This window comes from Amborella trichopoda, chromosome 6 (assembly GCF_054954075.1).
Source record: "Amborella trichopoda isolate Santa Cruz 75 chromosome 6, AtrichopodaSantaCruz75HAP2 v2.0, whole genome shotgun sequence".
Taxonomy (NCBI): domain Eukaryota; kingdom Viridiplantae; phylum Streptophyta; class Magnoliopsida; order Amborellales; family Amborellaceae; genus Amborella; species Amborella trichopoda.
In genome coordinates, this window is record NC_142341.1 from 12,993,876 (window position 1) to 13,013,845 (window position 19,970).

Here is a 19,970-nt window from a genome sequence, read left to right on the forward strand (position 1 = left end):
CTTAAGCAGTCTTTTCAGATAATGAGCATGATTTAAGATACCAAGGCAGTGTACATCACCGCAAATATAAGAAATATTATTCTATGGGCATTTAAATAATTTCACATAACATATGAGCAAGATTAAGAAACCAAGGCAGTTTACATCATCGCAAATAAAAAATAAAAGAATATGTATTGTACTAACCAAGCACTAAAAAAATGTATTAGCATTTAGCAACTAGGTACATTGTAGCATATAGCCAAAGAGAAGTACTTTCAATGGCATCAACACCTAATAATTGAAGGAAATTTTAATTTCTTGGTTTAAACTCCATGCCCCCTGGAACCCTCAATAACTCGATAAAACCTCACCCACCATCCTTCAAAATACAGAACAAAATCAACTCAATGTTTTGACCCAAAAACCCGCGAAGTTTCCTTTAAACTTCGAAAAAAAATCAAATTTGAAATCTTGATTTTAATCCACTTAGAATAAGAAGGATTGGTTCTTGGGAGGTTATATACTGCCGGAAACCAGTCCTCCGTGCATTTTGGGGAAAAGGACTCTTTTAGGCCTTCTCATGGGCATTATTTCCATCCACTAGGAGGGTCGGTGTATGGAGGCATACCATGTGATTTGCTCGCATATGCGGACTTGTGCCGCCTAGGCAGGTGCATCATGCAAGTGTGCCTAAGCAGCCATATGCAGTATGACCAAGGGACGCGTTAGCTTTGATGCAGCCGGATAATGTGTTATGTAGCCGCAACTAATAACTATGGTTACTGTTGCCATACCGAAGTGCAAAATATTATTTTGAAATTTAACTGACTTAATGGTGAACTGAATGTTCCTTTTTTATTTTTCTTGTTTTGTTTTTAGTACTTTTAATTATTCTTTTTTTTTTCCCAAGGGGGCTCTTATCCCATGCTTTCCCTGTTTCCAACCAAGTCCCACCCGAACAAGGGCAAGTTGTTTTGGCGTGAACTACCCAAAGTGGTCTGCATGAGCCTTTTTTTTGCATATTCTCTCTCTCTCTCTCTCTCTCTTTCTCTCTCTCTCTCTCTTTCTCTCTCTTTCTCTCTCTCTCTCTGTTTGCGTATGTGTGGGTGCACTGCATGTGTATGCACATGTGTGTGTGATGTATGTATGCATGTTGAAGCTGTTTATTTTGGAAACTTTGTATTGTCCTGTTTCGTTAAACAGGCTGAATTGTATGTATCCAAGCTTTAGTTTGCAAACTTTGCATTCGTATGCAGTGGTTTGTTTTTGCCATGAACTTGAATTAAATGTGATAAACTTGGACTCTAACTTGGGACTTGGCCTAGTCCAAGCTGAGCCAACTTTGTGGTTCTTGGCTGATCGTTAAGGTTTGGTATGAGTCAACCAAGTCTTCAAATATATGCTAGAGCCTAAGCCAAGTAAATTTGATATGGCTCACTTGGTTCATCCATCTGGTATATATGCATAAGAAGCCTGTACTTTTGCCCCACACTAGGTCATTCCTACTTGAGATATTCATATATTAGTTTCTCCCATGAAGTTAAAATCTGATCCAGCCAGCCCTATATTTGCAATGGTAATAAGTGCACGGGGATTGTACAGTTCTTTATGGAGCTTGCGATGGCATGCAGATCAAGCAATTAACAATGAACATTAGGAATTAGGAATTAGGAATTAGGAATTAGGAATTAGGAATTAGGAATTAGGAATTAGGAATTAGGAATTAGGAATGAAAACCTAGTTTTTGAGACAATGCTGAAGCTACTCAGCTCTTAACTGAAGTGCTCGGTGTTTTTTCGAACATGACATGACAATGGTCAATATACAGGATTTTTTCTGACTTCATAGGTAATTCGACTGGGACAAGGTTAAATTTGAAAAATGAGGGAGATGCTCCTTAATTCTTTCTGCTTTTCTCTCGAGTCTTTTTTCTAGCATATTTTCAAATAAAAAATCCAAAATTGAGAAAGTATTCAAGCCCATACTTGTAGATTTATTTTCGTTTTGTTTTTCAAAATTTCCCATCTGAATATAAACAATACAAAGGAAAACAACAGTTGTCATCTGCATTTCTGTGGGGCCCTCCAGGATCCCTCTTTATCTAAATTATCTTTGGCCTTCAATGCCTTAAAATTGCTCCAATCCTCAAGAACTACTTTCAGGTCATGGAGTTTTTTGCTAAGACCGACACAGCAGTTTGCATGCATTGTACAGACCTTGTTCAGATCTCTACTTGGTTGGCAAAACCCACCAAAGTAAACGGTATCGAGAAACCTCAGCTTAAGCCCTGTGTCTATGATAATGTCATCATGTTTGATTTCATTGAGCACATCCTGATCATGCTTATCAGGGTATTGCTTCCTAGCCATGTACCAGTACTTGTAAAAGCGAACTGTTTTATCATTCGATCTCACATAATTAAACCCTCCATTGGGCAAATTGTTTAGGTCTGATGAATTGCCTAAAAAAAAATCACATGCTATTTGGATGTCACCATTCTCTGAAAAATGTGGGAATGGATCTCGAAACCACATTATATCTGCATCCTGCAAAGGTTAAACATCAATCCCAAGTGAGAGTCTGATATAGAATTCCTTTAAACTTGTTTATACTAGTTTCAGTAATTAGGAGATAGAAAGCTAGTATGTTGCTGTTCGAGAATTTCCTTGCAATGATCAACCGTCATAGTACTTAGTGGGAAGCAATCCATCGACACTATGCTCTAAGATTCTGATTCATTGTTTACACTGTTTTCATCATCAGGAGGAAAGATAGGAAGTTAATGTGTGTATTTTTTAGGGTTCCTTGTGATTTCCTTATTATTTGGGGTGGAGAAACGATATCCAGAAACAGAGCCTGTAGTTTCTGTTCCAAAGTGTCCTTACAGCAATATTCTCGTCCCTTATGTGAATTAGGGAGAAAAACAACTCCACAGCTCCTTGTTCTAGGAGGGTCTGCTTCAAAATAGCACCTATGATTTTATGGGCATATAGAGAGAGTTAATTGTTTTTTTGGGTGAATGAGAGAGTTAATTGTTGAAAACACACACACAGCATGCAAACACACACACAGACCCACACAGGCATAATTGTTGAGGAGCAGGCATACCGTGAAGACGAAGCTATAACCCAGCTCAAGGACAATTCTGAGGAAATTGATCCTCCTCCACATCATTTTTAAGTAGTCTTCGGTCATAAATGATTTTTCCCTGGAAAAGTCGATTCCTTTAGTGGCGAGGAAGAAACAATGGCTGTGTATAGACTTGCATCTTTTGAATGCCTTTTGATCGAGGGCCACGATCACTAGATGTTTGAGAAGGTCATTTGTGTTTTCACCAATCTTGAAACTTCTGAGAAAGAGATCAATGATTGAATTTGGAGCTGCCCATGCTGCATTTAGTGTGGTTATGATAACTGTTTTGTTCAGCATCGCAGCTCTCTCCAGTACCCCCTCAAGTCCTGCAGTCTCAGGATTCTGTTAGAGAGAATGGACCTTGTTTAGTTAGAGTCAGTAGCATGCAGCATCAATATAATTAGTTGGAGTCAGTATCATTCAGCATGAATATGATTACTTGGAGTCAGTATTATTCAGCATCAATATGTGTGAGAGACAGAGACCTTTGACTCTTCCTCACAGAAAACCAGAGAGAGACCTTTGATTCTTTTTCACAGAATTACAGTAGTCTGCATGTGTTGTGTGTTTCAGAGAGAGAGAGAGAGAGAGAGAGAGAGAGAGAGAGAGAGATCTTTGACACTTCCTCACAGATAACCAGAGAGAGAGCTTCGATTCTTTTTCACAGAATACCAGTAGTCTGCATGTGCTGTGTGTGTCACAGAGAGAGAGAGAGAGAGAAAGCAATTGAATCAGAGGAAAGATGCTATAAGCCATATGACACAGGTTATAATATAGAGCACTAAAACCTCTGGTGCTGATTAGGAAATTGGGCTGTGGGGGAAACTTACAGCTATCCATAAACTATGAATCCCCAGATTCCATGTTGAAGAGAATTGAAACACATGAACTGGGTTGCCTGCAAAGTAGCAGAAGGAGAGAGAGAACACCATGAAGGCCATGAAAACCAACAATTTGGGGTTAGGGGGATAGCTGAAGCTCTTACGTAAAACAGCCATTGTCGAGCTCACCCAAAAGCTCCTTGAAGAGCCATTAAGAATTGAAGTTCTTATATACAGGGGAGTTTCTTTCTTTTGCAGATTCCTGACAACATATTGTGGTGGAAATAGTAATAAAATGGCTCTATAATTTGAAAAGACTCAAAATTTTGGGTACGTTACAGGTATGACTGGTCCACCCTAAGGCTTAAATGCTCTAAAAGCCATTTATGTCTCATCAATGGCCATTATGTCTCATGAATGGCCATTATGTCCTTAACTAAATTCAAATTTGGTGCCCTAAAAATTTCAGAGCAATAGGTCTATTTTTGAGTAATGGGTGAGTCTTATGGTTCATGTATGTAATTATATTCAGTATTCTCATGGGTCACTCACCAAAATGAGTCTTTGGGATTTGCTTTTTGACCGTGAGAATAATTGGAGGGTATGTTTGGTATTTTGGTACTTGAGAGTGGCATATTCCAGAAACTGGAGATAGTTTTCCTTCGTCTTGTGGCAGGGAGAGAACGGGAGAGAGGGTCCACTAAAAGAAATTCAATGGGATGAATTTTCCAATTTTTTCCTCTGTGAGTTTGACAAATCGAAGACCTTTTGGTACATCTCTCTCTTTCTCCCTTATCTAATACCCTTTTTTTCCCTTGGTTGTTGTTTTTTTTGCTCTCGGAAATGTATCTATTCAACGATACTTTTGTACAACTGTCCAATTTGAAATTTAAGGAATAAAAATGGTTGTGACATCACGTACAAAAGATAAATGATTTATGTGTTGGCAGTTTTTTATTTTATTTGGTTAATTTCTTATATTTCCACTTCAGTATAGAATGAGAACATTTACGTTACTTTTGATATAGGGCGGTTAAATTAATTTTGGCCATTATATGTAAAATTGGGTGGCTGTAATTATTCTATTGACCAAACTCAAACTTTAAAAGAAATTTTTTCGAACTTTATGCTATATCCAAGTTATCAAATTTCACTTTAGATGGTTGTAAGTAATTGTGACGGTCTTGTATCACAGGTAAATTGTTTTTTTTTAGGTTTTTTTTTAAAAGGAAAATATAGAATGAAACTCTTTGCAAAATGTTTAAACTCAAACTAAAAAAAAAGTCTCCATGGTAGCTTGTCATACATTTCTAGCCGCCTGATTTTAAATGGTCATGTAATACATGTGTCTTGATAAACTCTGATGTGTTTCCTCTAGTCCGTTGAATTTTATTTGTTTCACGCATTTGTTGTGTAACAACTTTAGAAGGTTTCTAGATGGGTTTTTTTTTTTTTTTGACATATTAATGTTCAAAATGGAAGGTGGAATGCTATGTCGATGGTGGCAATGGGCCGGGCTTAGCTCTAATCCCCATATGGCCGGCCCACGCCTTATTAGGGTTGGGCAGAACCAAAATCTAATGAATCAAAAAAAAAAATAGAAAATAAAAAAGAAAAGAGGGCCTGACTGGGCCTGTGCTGGCCTCGAGCAAGAGTTTGTGGCCGTGGCTCTACTTTTTTTAGGGCGAGGCTGACCGACCCAGGTCAGGTGGCTTGGTTCACCCTAGCACCCATTCCCAATTCCTTTATTTATTTCTTGTTTCACCTTTCAAGTGTCAACAATATTAACTCTCTTGTATACATATAAATAAGGGCGTGGATTGTATAAGCTTGCAATCTTAAACAATCAAATTAAGGCGCTCTTTCAAATTTTATTATATATATAATTTTAGTTTAATATATTCTTATGATGGCGTGAAAATATATTTTGATCAGTAGTTATATAATTTTAAACTCCAAAAATTCACATTAAGTAGATCTACAAACACATAAAATTCTTGAAAATGGACCGTCAAAATAATGTGTTGCAAGATACACTATTTTTGGGACTTGAAATCTTTTTTCTTTTCATATTCATACATTTTAATATTGAGATGATCAATTAGAGGGTTTTCCAACATTAAAGCAACCTTTTATGATGGATTCTTGAGGTGCGCCTCAATTCTACATTTTAAAGTTGCAAGCTTATATAAAACTTTTTATACAGAGAGAGAGAGATATTCTAGAGAGAGAGCCCAATTAATAGTCTTTAGCTGCTGATACTCTCAGCATTATGCGTGACTATGACACACATTTGTTCCTTTAAATATTGGACAGTTTCCATTCAGCACATTATTTTTATCATGCGGATTAAGTGCATGATGTACTCCCCATGGAGTATATAATCTTTAGGGAAAGCTTTCTATGTTCCCCTATAATATAAAAGTTCTATGTTCTTCTTTATCCAACCGTTCATTTTTTAATGAAGGGTTAAGATTGCCCCAATCACAATGTCACGTCTCTACACTATTTTATTTTTAATTTTTTTTCTATAAACTGTTTTGATAATTTTGGACGTCCATTCCTATATTAAACTCGCACTAACGAAAAACATAAAAACAATATTTTCAATAAAATAAAATGATCAAAATACCCCTGAACGATTCAAGGGGTATTTTGGTCATTATTTTTTATCGAAAAATTATTGTTAATTTTTTTTATAGGTGCTCCCCAATGAGAAGATGGTACGTACCAAATTTCATATTCAGAAAAATTGTATTAAAAACAAACTAAAAATAAAATACTTTGAGATGTCGGATCTAAGATCAAACGATGAGTGGCTCTCTTGATAAAAAATGGACGGCTGGATGGTAGGGGGAACATAGAACTTCTATGGTGTAGGAGGAACATAGAAAGCTTTCCCTAATCTTTATCGTGGCTTTCTTGAGTTTGCTTAGACAAGAACCCTTATAATTGCCGAAAAGGAAAAATTAATTCAACTAGTTAGATTCCTTATTCAGGACTTAGTCAAAAGTTTCTTGAGAGATGATTGATTAAATTGGTTTCCCCTAAGAAAAAGACAATTATATTAGGGGGTGCTTTTCAAAAGGTTATCCCCTGCGTGATGGTAACTGAGAGCGAATTAAAAACTGTTAAGACATTGCTTTGCCAAGGGATAAAGTTTTTTGGCCGGATGAATTTTTCCTTATCTTTTTTCAGAAGTTATGGGATATTGTAAAACTGGACTTGTTCCAAAAATTTAACCATCTCGAGGATTTTTGGTGTTTGGCTGATTAGTCTATTGACTAGTCTTTATAAGATAATTGTAAAGATATTGTCAGAAAGATAAAAGAAGGTGCTTCGATTTGTCATTTCAAAGCCTCAAACAACTTTCATCAAAGATCATGTGATAATTGATGGCATCTTGATTGCGCAAGAGTGCATCCACTAAAGGAAGTTGAGTAGAAAGCCAGGGATTGTGTTAAAATTGGATATGGAAAAAACTTACGATAGATTGAGTGGGGTATGTTGATGGAAATTATGATGTGTATGGGATTTGAGGAGACGTGTAGGTCTTGGATTAAGGGCTGCATTTCTAGTGCTTTCGGTCCTAATTACTGGAAGCCCTAAAGGTTTTTTTAAAGCTTCTAGGGGGCTGCGATAAGGAGATCCACTGTCCCTCATTTTATTTACCATAGTTGCCGATGACTTTAGCGTCATGATTTTTAATGTGGAATCCAGGAGTCTATTCAATGGGTTTAAGGTTACTAATAATACTGATGTTGTTATTTTGCATCTACGACTTGCAGATGTTACAGTTCTTTTTTGTGCGGCAGAACTGGAGGAAGTACAAAGTGTAAAGAAGCTGCGCCAGTGTTTTGAGATGACTTTAGATTTAAAAGTTAAATTTGGAAAGACATCAATGGTGGGAATTGGATGCTCGCAATAAGTTATGGAGGCATTGGCTACAGAAATGTATTGTAAGGTGGAAACTTTTTCTATCAAGTATTTAGGGCTATTTCAGATTTGAAATTGCGTAAAGCAGTTTAAGACCCCGTTGTTCAAAGAGCTTATGTTAAGCTTGATTTATGGAAAACGAAGTATCTGTCTGGGAGGTAGATTAATTGTTATTCAAGCTTCGTTATCCAATTTGCCAATTTATATGATGTTTCTGTTGGTGATGCCAGCTTCTGTGTATAAATACTTAGAACTATTAATGAGAAATTTTTTATGGGGATCCCATGGGGATAGTCCAAAATACTATTTGGTTAATTGAGAGAGAGTGTGTACTCTTAAAAAAGATAGTGAGATGGGAATAAAGAGAATAAAGTTGTTAATCATACTTGCGTTCTTTTCTTTGTGAAGATCAGTTATGGCGAGAGGTATTAGTAAGAAAATATGGATTTGATCTGACATCTCATTTGATATCTAGGAGAAGAAGGGCAGCTGATCAATCTCCAATGTGGGAACTAGAACTTTGGTACAAGGTAGCTCCAGATTGGGTAATGGAAATTCGATTTATTTTTGGCATAACAGATGGATGGGAGATAATGCCTTAAAATTTCAGTTCCCACAAATATTTGGATTGTCAACCTCTCAAGAAGCTAAAGTGGTGGAGATGGCATAAGTTGTTGGGGGATTTGTTGAATAATATTAATTGGTGCCGTATTGCGCATGCGATGGATGATGAATTGGTGTGGGAGGCTGAAAGTGACAGACAGTTTAGTGTTCGATCTGCTTATGACCTTTTATTTTGTGATAGATTGAGATGGAATTCATGAGTCATTTAGAAATGGCCGGTGCCTTTGAAAGTGCGTTTTTTTTTTGTGAATCTTAATTCAAAGGAAAGAATTTAACTAGACAATCTAATGAAGAGGGGTAGAACTATGGTTAATGTGTGTATTCTTTGTAAGGCGGATGAAGAAAGTGGAGACCATCATTTGTTGCATTGCTCATATGCCTACAATATTTGGAGTTGGGTGTTACAGTAGAAGGGACTGTCGATGGTTTTTCCTGTTTCCATGTTGACATCTTGGATCAGTGGGATTGCAGGAGTTTAACTAGGGTTGGTAGAAAGATTTGGCACGTGACTAAGGCATCAGTTTTATGGAGCTATGGAAGGAGAGGAATTTAAGGGTTTTTGAAGGGAGAGGGGTGGAGGTGAGTGTGGTGAAGAAAAGGATCACTTATAACCATTGTTTGCAAAATCGTCTAATCTAATCGCACCGCTTGGTTATATTGGAACTGGTATTAGGCGGTTAGGGTGATCAACTGATATTTAAAAAAAAAAATTCAAAAAAATATATATAAATTCTCAAAAATAAGGAATTTGATTAGTAATGTATTTTTTTAAAATATTATTTACATTATGATAATACTTGTTTTGATCATTAATACTCATTTTTATATTTTTCCATCTTTTTTAGAAAATTTTAAAATAGCCATTGGAAAATATGAAATGGGTTAAAATCTATTTTTTTTCATTAATTTTCAACTTCATTTGAATGTGTTTTGTTTTAATCATTCTTTATATGCTTTACATATTTTAGTATATTTTTTTTGTATTTTGTTAACACTTTTTTGACAGCCCCGGACTGGCCCAGTTAGAACAGTTGAATTGGCCAGTTTACCGGTTGGGCCGGTTAAACCGCTTCCAAGCCCATATCTGGTTAACCGTTCTGGTTCGATTTGCGAATACTACTCATAACATATAGAGTTTGCTATCTATAACAAAGGAGAGATTTAGATTATCGGAAGTTGATGTATCGATCAATCTTTCCAATTTGATTAGACAAAAGGCGATTAAGGCTTGTTTAAGGGGTATATGAAGACCTTTTATTAGTAGAATTGTAAAGTTAAATTTTGATGGAAGCTCAATTGAAAATCAAAGTGGAACGGATTTGGAGGGGTTATAAGGGAATCAAATGGTATTGAGATAATTTGCTCTAAAGATGGATGCAAATAGGTGGTCCATCTAAAAACAATTGAAATTAACGGTCCAAATGTTTTTTTAATAAACTTATTATTTTTAATTTTAAAATTTATTTAGTTTTTCATATTCATGATCTCCGGGTTGCATGTCCTTAAAAATTAGGTTCAAATCCATCTCAAAAATAGATTTTAGATTTATTAGAGGTGACTCATTTCTACGTGGACTCCTTTTCAAAGAAGTGTGTGCAGGAAACAAACTAAGAAGAGATTCTATAATGATAACCGAACGAAAACAAACTAAGAAGAGATTCTATAATGATAACCGAACGAAAAGCTAAAGCTCCCCTACATTTTAGAATTGCAGAGAGAGAGAGAGGCTAAAGCTCCCCTAGATTTTAGAATTGCAGAGAGAGAGAGAGAGAGGGGCTCACAGGATCCGAGCTCCATAGCCATGGCTGGACATTCAACCCCATATCTTGACGAGTGAAGTGCCAGCTTGGAGAGGAGTGAAACACATCAAATGGGTCGCCATGGAAGTAGATCGAAAGAGCCATAAAACCCACGAAGACCAGCAGGGTGGAGGACTTGCAGCAGCTCCGCTGCATAAAAGCACCCATTGCTTGGCATAAAATATTGAAGGGGCCTCTTAATGAAAATTGCAGAACGACAGAGAGAGTTTAGGAGGAGGCCATAAAAACCATGTCTTTTCTCTCTGGACAAGAGTCTTGAATCACCCCAATTAAGTAAATTGCATGAAGAGAGAGAGAGCTTTGGAGGACATGAAAGGCATCAGCTTGGGGGACTTTTGCCAATGAAGTAAAGTTGCATGAAGAGAGAGAGAGCTTTGGAGGACATGAAATGCATCAGCTTGGGGGACTTTTGCAGAAAGACAGCCATTTTTAGGTAGCTGTAAAGCTTGTAGATCCCCATTATTAAGTAAGGGAGAATAAGGGGCTTTGGCTTTTGAGGATTCTTTGTCGTGGAAATGAGAAGGAATGCGTGGGATCAGAGTTTTCTTAGAGAGAGAGAGTTTCCTAAGAGAGAGAGTACGTGTATTTTATTTTGAGAAAGCTTTCTACAATTTCTTTGCAACATAGAAGTTTTATCCTTCTCCTACCATCAAACCGTCCATTTTTATCAAGAGACCCACTCATCGTTTGATCTTAGATTCGACGTCTCAAAATATTTTATATATGTAGTTTTTTTTAATGTAATTTTTTTGAAAATGAAATTTGGTACATGTCATCTTCTCATTGGGGCGCACCTATAAAAAATATTAACAATAATTTTTTGATAAAAAATAATTATCAAAATAGTTCTTGAAACTTTCAGGGATATTTTGATCATTTTATTTTATTGAAAATATTTTTTTTATATTTTTCATTAGTGCGAGTTTAATAGAAGAATGGATGTCCAAAATTTGGTATCAAAATAGTTTATAGAAAAAAAATAAAAATAAAACAATGTAGAGATGTGACATTGTAATTGGGACAATCTTAGCCCTCATTCAAAAATAGAGGATTAGATAAGGGGGAGGATGGAACTTCTATATTGAAGAGGATAGAAAGTTTTTTTTTTTTTTTGTAAAAAGTGGGAACTCGAAATTTACCGAAAGGTCCAATAAACTTTATAAAATTCCTTTTACGAAAACATGAATGCTTTTTATGGGTGCAGTTGGCATACAGATGCTTATGTAGGTGTAGAAGTAAGGTGCATTTTCAAATTTTATCATGGTATATAATTTTGATGTAAAATGTTTTTATTATTATCTCAAAAATCTATTTTTAGATCTAATTATAAAATTTTAAATTTTAAAAATAGTTAAAATCAAGTAGATCTATAAACATAAGAAAATCTTGAAAATAGAAGTTGTAGATAATATGATGTAAAATGCACTATTTTTCAGACTCAAGATTTTCTTATTTTTCATAGTCATACGTCACGATGTCGAGATGATCAATCAAAGGATTTTCCAACATTAAAACTACGTTTTCCAATGAATTTTTGTGTGACATCGGTAGTCCTACATTATAAAGTTGCATCCTTATATAAACTTTTTCCTTTTGTGAATGCCTCCGACTATGGGTCTTTGTTAGCGAGTAAGAAAACTTTCAAAGGATAACGTTCATAACACTGTAGCAATTTTTTTTTTTAACGGTTTAACGCTGCAGCAGTTATGTGTTTGGCTGCGTGTTAAATGGGAACCGAACTTTCCTAAGTTTCAGTTTTTTTTTTTATAATGAGGAAGTTTAAGTTTTTGGGGGCTCAAACTCTCCGAACGTTTTTGGTCGATTCCTACGACTAGTGATTACTATTCGCTATTCACTATTAATTATTTACAATACAATAAATATTAACTAATATATTTAATATATAAATTTTTTTTAATAATATATAATATATAATATAAGTAATATGTTATTTTATACTATATTATATCATCTAAAATAGGATAAAATATGTATAACATAATACATAATATTAGTATCATTAATGTAATATAATATATAATATTATTATAATATAATAATATATAATATTATAATGCATAATAATTTATATATTATTTTGTATTATATATAATATAATATAATATATATACTACTAATATATATTTATATTACATGATATTATACTATATTATATTATATTACATTATATTATACTATATTATATTATATTACATTATATTATTTATTATATATTTATATTTATTTTATTAATATAATTGGTACTATCGAATGTATATCTTTTACAGATTTTATATATATATATATATATATATATATATATATATATATATATATATATATATATATATATATATATATATATATATATATATATAAATAACTTATCTTAATTAATTGAAAAAAGCTATAATGATGATGATGATATTATTTATTTATATTTATATTTATATTATTATGTATATTTGTTATCAAATAAATGTACTTAAAACTTCTTTAACATTCCTGCAAGTTATCAAACACACGTACTCAAAATTTCTTTAAATTTTTGCAGAAAATAACATTCTACTTTCCAAAAAAGAAGAACTTTTTTTTTTTTCCAAGAACGTTTATGCACCCTAAAAGTCCTGGAGTGTCATATTAGTATATTTTATTATTATATATTTATGCGATGAGGACATCCTTTTCACTTTTACATGTGTCATTTTTTTACTTCTCGATTTATTCTTTTTATTTTGTAATAATAATAAGTGTTTTCTTCGTAATCTTTAACCTTAATTAATTACGACAACTATTATTCAATTAAAAGAATGTGAATGCACGTAAGTGAGACTTAACTTTAAAATTATATATTAGGGGAAAGCTTTCTATGAAATTATATACTCCCCTTTATTCAACTGTCCATTCAGGATGGACCCAATGACAATGTTATATCTATATACTGTTCTATTTTTAATTTTTTCTACAAAATCGTTTGACACCAAAATTTGGGTTTTACTCCTCTTTCAAACTCACATCTACAAAAAAAGAACAAAGAAAAAAATCTAGTAAAATAAATTAATCAAAGTACCCTCGAAAGCTTCAAGGGTATTTTGGTCATTTTATTTTATAAAAAATATTTATTTAATATTTTTTTAGGTGCACCCCATTGAGATGATGGCACGTTGGATGCTCCGAAAAGTGTGATGCTTAGATTAATTAGGATGTTTAAACAAATATTCGACTCCAAACAATTGACCAAAGGACAACACAATTCGCTTGTACATTTTATATCATAGAAACACATATTTTTTTTTTAATAACATATACTGGGAATGGAAATGTCCAGATATTTAATCATCTGTTACAATTTACATCAACCAGACAATGGGCCGAATACCCTTGATCCTGGGATTGAAACCTATATATTCGTTTCTTAAAGAGAAAATATACAGACATATTGGAAAGAAAAAATAATATCAAAGGGATATCGGCCCGTAGACCTATGATTAACCGCAAGGATACTAATCTTCAAGTCTAGTCTTCCTTTAAGAACGGGCTTCAAGTGGATCGAAGGAAATTACATTCTTTCATTCTCAAGGGATGTGATTGTCTCTCCTTTTGCTATGTGCTCGTCACTCCCTTATCAGCTTTTGCAGAAGCAAACTCAAAATGACTCACTCCTCACAATCTTCTCGAGAATGCCGAGTCTCCTCTTGAAAAGAATTCTAGTTCTTCTCAAAATGAGAACCCTCCTCCCATTGAGAGATGAGATTTTATTATTTTTCTTATATCGATAAGCTATAATTCCTTATGGATAATTATGCATATGCAATCTCTTTAATTTACACTTTCCATTTCCATCTCGAACCTATCTTCTCTTTAAAATCATGGAGCCGCAGATCATACATCCTTATCTTCATATGTGTCTTTTGCATTTATCTTTTCACACTAAACTTCGTTGATGATGATCTCACCATTTGACTTTATGGACTAAGGTGAGTTAATATGTTTGCGCAGATATCTCTTGATGTTAATTACCCTTCTCAATCGATACTTATCCTTAAGGCAATTGTATTTTGAATATTTTGATCCCGGATTCAACTGAAATATTGCACGAGCAAAATCAGGAATTTGTTACTTTATCTTCTATTGCCCGTGGTTCAACTCTACAGCACAGTCGTGACATGTTCTATATTTCTTCAACTGCTCTCTAATGACTAATCCTCTTATCATAAAATTTAGAGGGATGAGAAAGGACCCAGAGACGAACACAATGGTCCAAGTCTCACTTCAAATGGACTTCAAACGAGAGAGATATGGTCCATTCAAGACACCTTGTTTTTGCTAGAAAGTGTATCAGCAATATCAACCAATTGTGGATGCACTTGCCTCCGATATACAAATCAATCAATGCCACACCTTTTAACGGTGATAAAGCATCGAGTCAAGAATCCAACGGTCTTAGCCTCATAAGAAAATTCCTCATATCGAGAGAGAAATCCCTATTTTAGTGATTGAGCGTCATCCTAATTGTAATGCACGAAATAAAAGGCTTTTAATGCTTTAATTGCTGAGCGACATGGATGATGACCGAATTCTCCTCCAAGTGGCTTTAACTGCTGGGTTATGTGGATGATGAACAAGTTCACCTCTAGGCGATACTAAACTTCAGGGTAAGGGATATGATGCCTCGAATATAGACCCCTGAGAGTCTTGACTCAACTCCAAAACATGAAGTTCCGAGGTTAAGCCTTGTCCAAATTATATCACTCCTGGACTTTAAGGTATATCAGAACTCAACATGTATGTCATCAAAGGTAGAAGTATATAACTTTTATACCTAGAGGAAGTATAGAAAGCTTTCTCAATAAATTAACATGTATGTGTGTATAGGGTGTAGTTTGTATAAGGGCTGATCAAAGTAAGGAGCACCTTCAAATAGTATCGAAAGATGTTGTTTCAGTACTAAAAATCTTTGTGATGGCTTGAATTAAATTTCATCTCTAATAATAAAAATCTTAAAAAATAGTATAGATAGAGCAACTCTATGAACACTTGAAAATCTTTAAGTTAAGAATATAGAAAATGTATTACAAGATGCACTATTTCTAAGACGTGAATCCATTTTTTCTTATGTCCATATAGCTTGAGATCAAGACGATCAATTTGAGGATTTTTGGGTATCAAAACATACTTTCTAATGAATTTTGAGGAGCACTTTGATTGTTTAGGGCCTCACCCGTATATAAACTTTTTCTATGTATATACATACATAAAGTGTGGTTTGTATAAGGCTGAGGCCCTAAACAATCAAAATAAAGCACACCTTCAAATATTGTCAAAAGATGTCGTTACAATACCATAATTTTTATGATAGCCTTAGAATTTATTATCCCTAATTATAAAATTTAAATATTAAAAAAAAGTAGAAAAGTAGATCTCTAAACACTTGAAAATATTGAAAATTGACAATCTAGATAGTGCGTTCCAAGATGCACTATTGCCAAAACTTGAAGTCCATTTTTTTTTATTTCCATGTATCTGAAGGGCGAGATGATAGGATTTGAGTTTTCTTGGCATCAAAACAACTTCATCTAGTAAATTTTTGATGTGTGCCTTAATTTGATTTGTTTAGCGCCTCAACCATATATAAAAAATTATATAAGTTTGCAACCTTATACTATAGAAGTAAGGTACACCTCAAAAATCCAATTGATGTGTATGTGTATGTGTATGTGTGTGTGTATGTGTATGTATATATATAGATATGGCGTACCTCCAATTTTGTAATTTTGGTGTAAAACATTCTTATGATTATTTGAAAATCTATTTTCATATCTAATTATAAAATTTTAAACTCCAAAAATGGTTAAAATCAAGTAGATCTATAAACATTTGAAAATCTTGAAAATGGACAATCTTGATAATGTGTTGCAACATACACTATGTCTGGGACTCAAAATCTTTTTCTTTTTTCATATTTATACGTCTTGATGTCTAGATGATATATATATATATATATATATATATATATATATATATATATATATATGGTGCACCTCCAAATTTGTAATTTTGGTGTAAAAAATTCTTATGATTATTTGAAAATCTATTTTCATATCTAATTATAAAATTTCATGTCTAACTATTTTTGGGACTCAAAATCTTTTTTTTCTGTTTCCAAATGATCAATTAGATGATTTTTAACATTAAAACAACATTTTCCAATGGATTTTTTAGCTGCATTTGTAATTCTACATTTTAAGGTTACAACCTTATATAAACTTTTTCTTATATATATATATATATATATATATATATATGGTGTCAAAATTAAACAATTACAATCACGGTAACGTGCACCTCAAAATCTACTTAAAAGATGCATTTTCAGTGCCGAAACTCTCAGTATGGCCTAAGAGTCTACTTTTTACCTCTATTATGAATTGAAAGTTCCAAAAAATGGTGCGGATATAGCTGATTTATGAAGACGTGAAAATCTTAAAAATAGATAGTCCAGACAATGTGATACAAGATATACTATTTCTAAGACTTAAAAAAAAAATTTTCTTTCATAACTATATATATGTTGGTTTAAAGCCAAGAGTCTTACGCTCAATAGGAGTTAGAGAGAGACTGAATCTAGGTGCTTGAAGCACTGGGGCTCAGATTCATATACCTCGAGTATTGGAGGCATTGAGTGTATACATTTTGAAATTGTTAACTCTGGGGAAGGTGTGAGGGTTACATCCCAATCAAGACTATATTGATTAGAATGCCTCATAGTTGAAGTGATAAGCTAGGGTTTGGAGAATCCAATCGAGAATAATAGAACCCGAGTATTTAAAAGTATTCCTCATGTATGGAATGGTCAGCTCATGAGCTATGAGCTTGTATCTTGACATGAGATTGTTCCATGGTATGTGTACCTACAATCGTATGGGGAAGCCTCTTTTCTATAGTATTATCCAACTTAGAAGAGCTAGTGCACATGTACTTTGAGAGGACTCTTGTATTTGAATAGAAACATGTCCCACAGGGGTGCACCAGTAATCCAATAACCCCCAGCGACGGGAAGCTCTAGCTCAGTGAATTTGATGTGACCAATTATGTGTCATTGCCATAGATTGTAGAGCATAGGTCTATTGGGTCGGCATGAAACACCAGTAGAACTTCATTCAGGTTAGCCCAATGAAAGACTCCGACTAGTGTTATAAGTCTAGAGATCTCATTTACCTTTGGCCCAAATTAATCTAAAATTAATGAGAAAATATTTTATATTAATGAGAAAGTGTGTAATAATATTGAAAAATCATTTAGAGAATTTTTTGGATTTTTGGAGCATTTTTCAGATTTTTTTAAACAATAAAAATATGATTTTCAAATTTGTTTGACTTAAATACCAAATAAAGACATCCTATGGGGATGCCACATGGATCCCAAGTGGCCATAGGGATGCCACGTGGTACCCCCACGTCCCCACTCGTAGATGACATTATGCTGATGTCATATTCATGTGGGGACCTATTTGTCATTAATTATTTTTGTTGGTATTATGTTATAACATGTTATTTTATTATTTAAAGTGTTATAGATTGTTACGACTTAAGTTTGATTTAAGTCACATGTTTTTTTTTTTACTCATATGTGTCATTTTTGGCATGTGTGAAGTCATGGGATTTTGATAATTAATTTAATTCATTTTATTATCCACATATGATTTTGTAGCATGTGGGTATATCTTATGTGGCACCACCTTATGGGCTTAACCCATATGAAACTTTAATGTTGTTAAAATCCTATTGGTGGTGTCATAAGATATTTTATTCACATGTGTGGATTTCCCATATTACATTTATGTCCATGTCCTTGCATTTTATTGACTCTCACAAAATATTAAAAAACCATAGGCATAAGTGTAAACATGAATTTGGATTTAATGGAAAATAAAATATGGAGTTAAGGGCTTCAAGGTAAAATGACTATAAACCTAGGTTTTAAGAAGTGAAATCTCATCCATTGATTTTGGTGATAAGATATGGATAAGTGACTTGGATAAAAACCTCTCATGTGCTATTGATCTAAGGCATCAAGGATCAATATCAAATTCATCTTCATGATCTAAATATAAAAGTAACTTATAAGATCAATTATAATCCTTGACAAAAATGTAGCCACCCATGAGACTATTTTTTTTTTTGAGCTTTTATTTGAAACCCTTCTATGAAGTAGTCCATCATTTATGTAATCAAGCTCATACCATTGCTTTATTAATGTATCGATTTTTCTTTGTATTTTTTTAATTCCTACCTCGTTTTTATTATCAAAGTTGGCTGTAATTCTTAATTTACAGTAGCTTTCTTCATTTTTTGTCATGAAAACTTGATATTTGAAGAGTCCCAAAGCAATAGTGTGGTCCATACACGTGGTATGTATAGACTGGCTTGCTTACTCCATGATCTTTAGTAATTTCAACTTGATTTTCTTGATCTTATTTTTCTGAAATTTTTACTAAAAATATACAACTAATGAGAGGTTTATTTCATCATATCTGAGCATATGAAATAGTCCACTGAGTTCTTTTTTTAATGTTGAAAAGTTCGTGTGGTCCCTTATGGACCACATGGTGTAGTTTCACCATGTGGTATCTTTCGTGTAATATATTTCTCAAACTTTGAAGTGTTATTTTGATACATGTCTATCTCATAATTTGATCTCTATTAAGTGAAATAAAAGTGATCATTTGCTTCCCATTGGATTGATCTCCTTGAGTTATTATTATCGCCCATGCCTTAGACAATGAGACAAAATTATTTCATCAAAAGGCATTTTCGTGGCCCGAGCACAAGGGGTTCGAACCATGGTTTCCCTATGTATGTTTACATGTTAATTTAATGTATTTACAGTTATTAAATGGATTCATGATTGGTTAAATTGATTATATTATATGTATATTGAGATTGTTATTTAATCTTGCGGTGTGAGCTTTAATGCTATGCATTATTGTTTATGTGAATTGAAATCTTATCGGATTATTATGATCTAGTGTATGACGTGTATGAGACATTATGATATATGATGAGGATGAAGAGTGAAGATGAAATGATCATATAATTTTGATATAATGAGGAATTGCAAGTCCAAGTCATGCAATATGTTGTAGAGATATACATTATGAATATTTGAATATTGTATTTAGTTTAATTATATTTTTTAGTAAGGGATTCGTAAGGGACCTATTAGGGTTGAATTTTATTATTCAAATTTGTATAAACCATGTTTGTAGGCTGGAATATATGTATTGTGGTTTTGTATTGAGATACTCATGCATTTAAACCCTTGAGTTTTTATACAACGTAAATTTTTTAAAAGATTGCATTTCTAGCCTATTGATCGTATACCACCAACAATATATTGAGGTCAAGATGATCAATTCTAAAATTTTCTAGTGACGAAACAACATTCTTCGATGGATTTTTTGGGTGCATCTTATTTCTACAGTATAAAGTTGACACCTTATATAAACGTTTTTCATATATATATATATATATATATATATATATATATATATATATATATATATATATATATATATTGGTGGGGTTCATATAAGGCGCCTTTTTTATACTGTAGAAGTAAAACACACTTCAAAAATTGGCTTAAAGTCTTAAAG

General features: G+C 33.4%; 1 protein-coding gene across 4 annotated transcripts; it reads right to left on the reverse strand.

Annotated features, from left to right (window-relative positions):
* Positions 1–1,943: 1,943 nt before the first annotated feature.
* Positions 1,944–10,625, reverse strand: LOC18438166 (uncharacterized protein At4g15970). 4 transcript variants are annotated; one of them, XM_088869520.1, is made up of 4 exons: positions 3,945–4,037; positions 3,600–3,802; positions 3,091–3,440; positions 1,944–2,528 (listed from the first exon to the last, which is right to left on the reverse strand). In XM_088869520.1, the coding sequence occupies exons 3-4, from the start codon at positions 3,409–3,411 to the stop codon at positions 2,043–2,045; spliced, it is 807 nt and encodes a 268-aa protein (XP_088725646.1). In that variant the 5' UTR covers positions 3,412–3,440; positions 3,600–3,802; positions 3,945–4,037; the 3' UTR covers positions 1,944–2,042. The 4 variants fall into 4 exon arrangements, with proteins under 4 accessions (XP_088725646.1, XP_088725647.1, XP_006848418.1 ...); XM_088869521.1 differs by lacking the exons at positions 3,600–3,802; positions 3,945–4,037 and adding an exon at positions 10,277–10,625; XM_006848355.4 differs by lacking the exon at positions 3,600–3,802 and having other exon boundaries at positions 3,091–3,456; positions 3,945–4,855.
* Between the last annotated feature and the right edge of the window lie 9,345 nt (positions 10,626–19,970).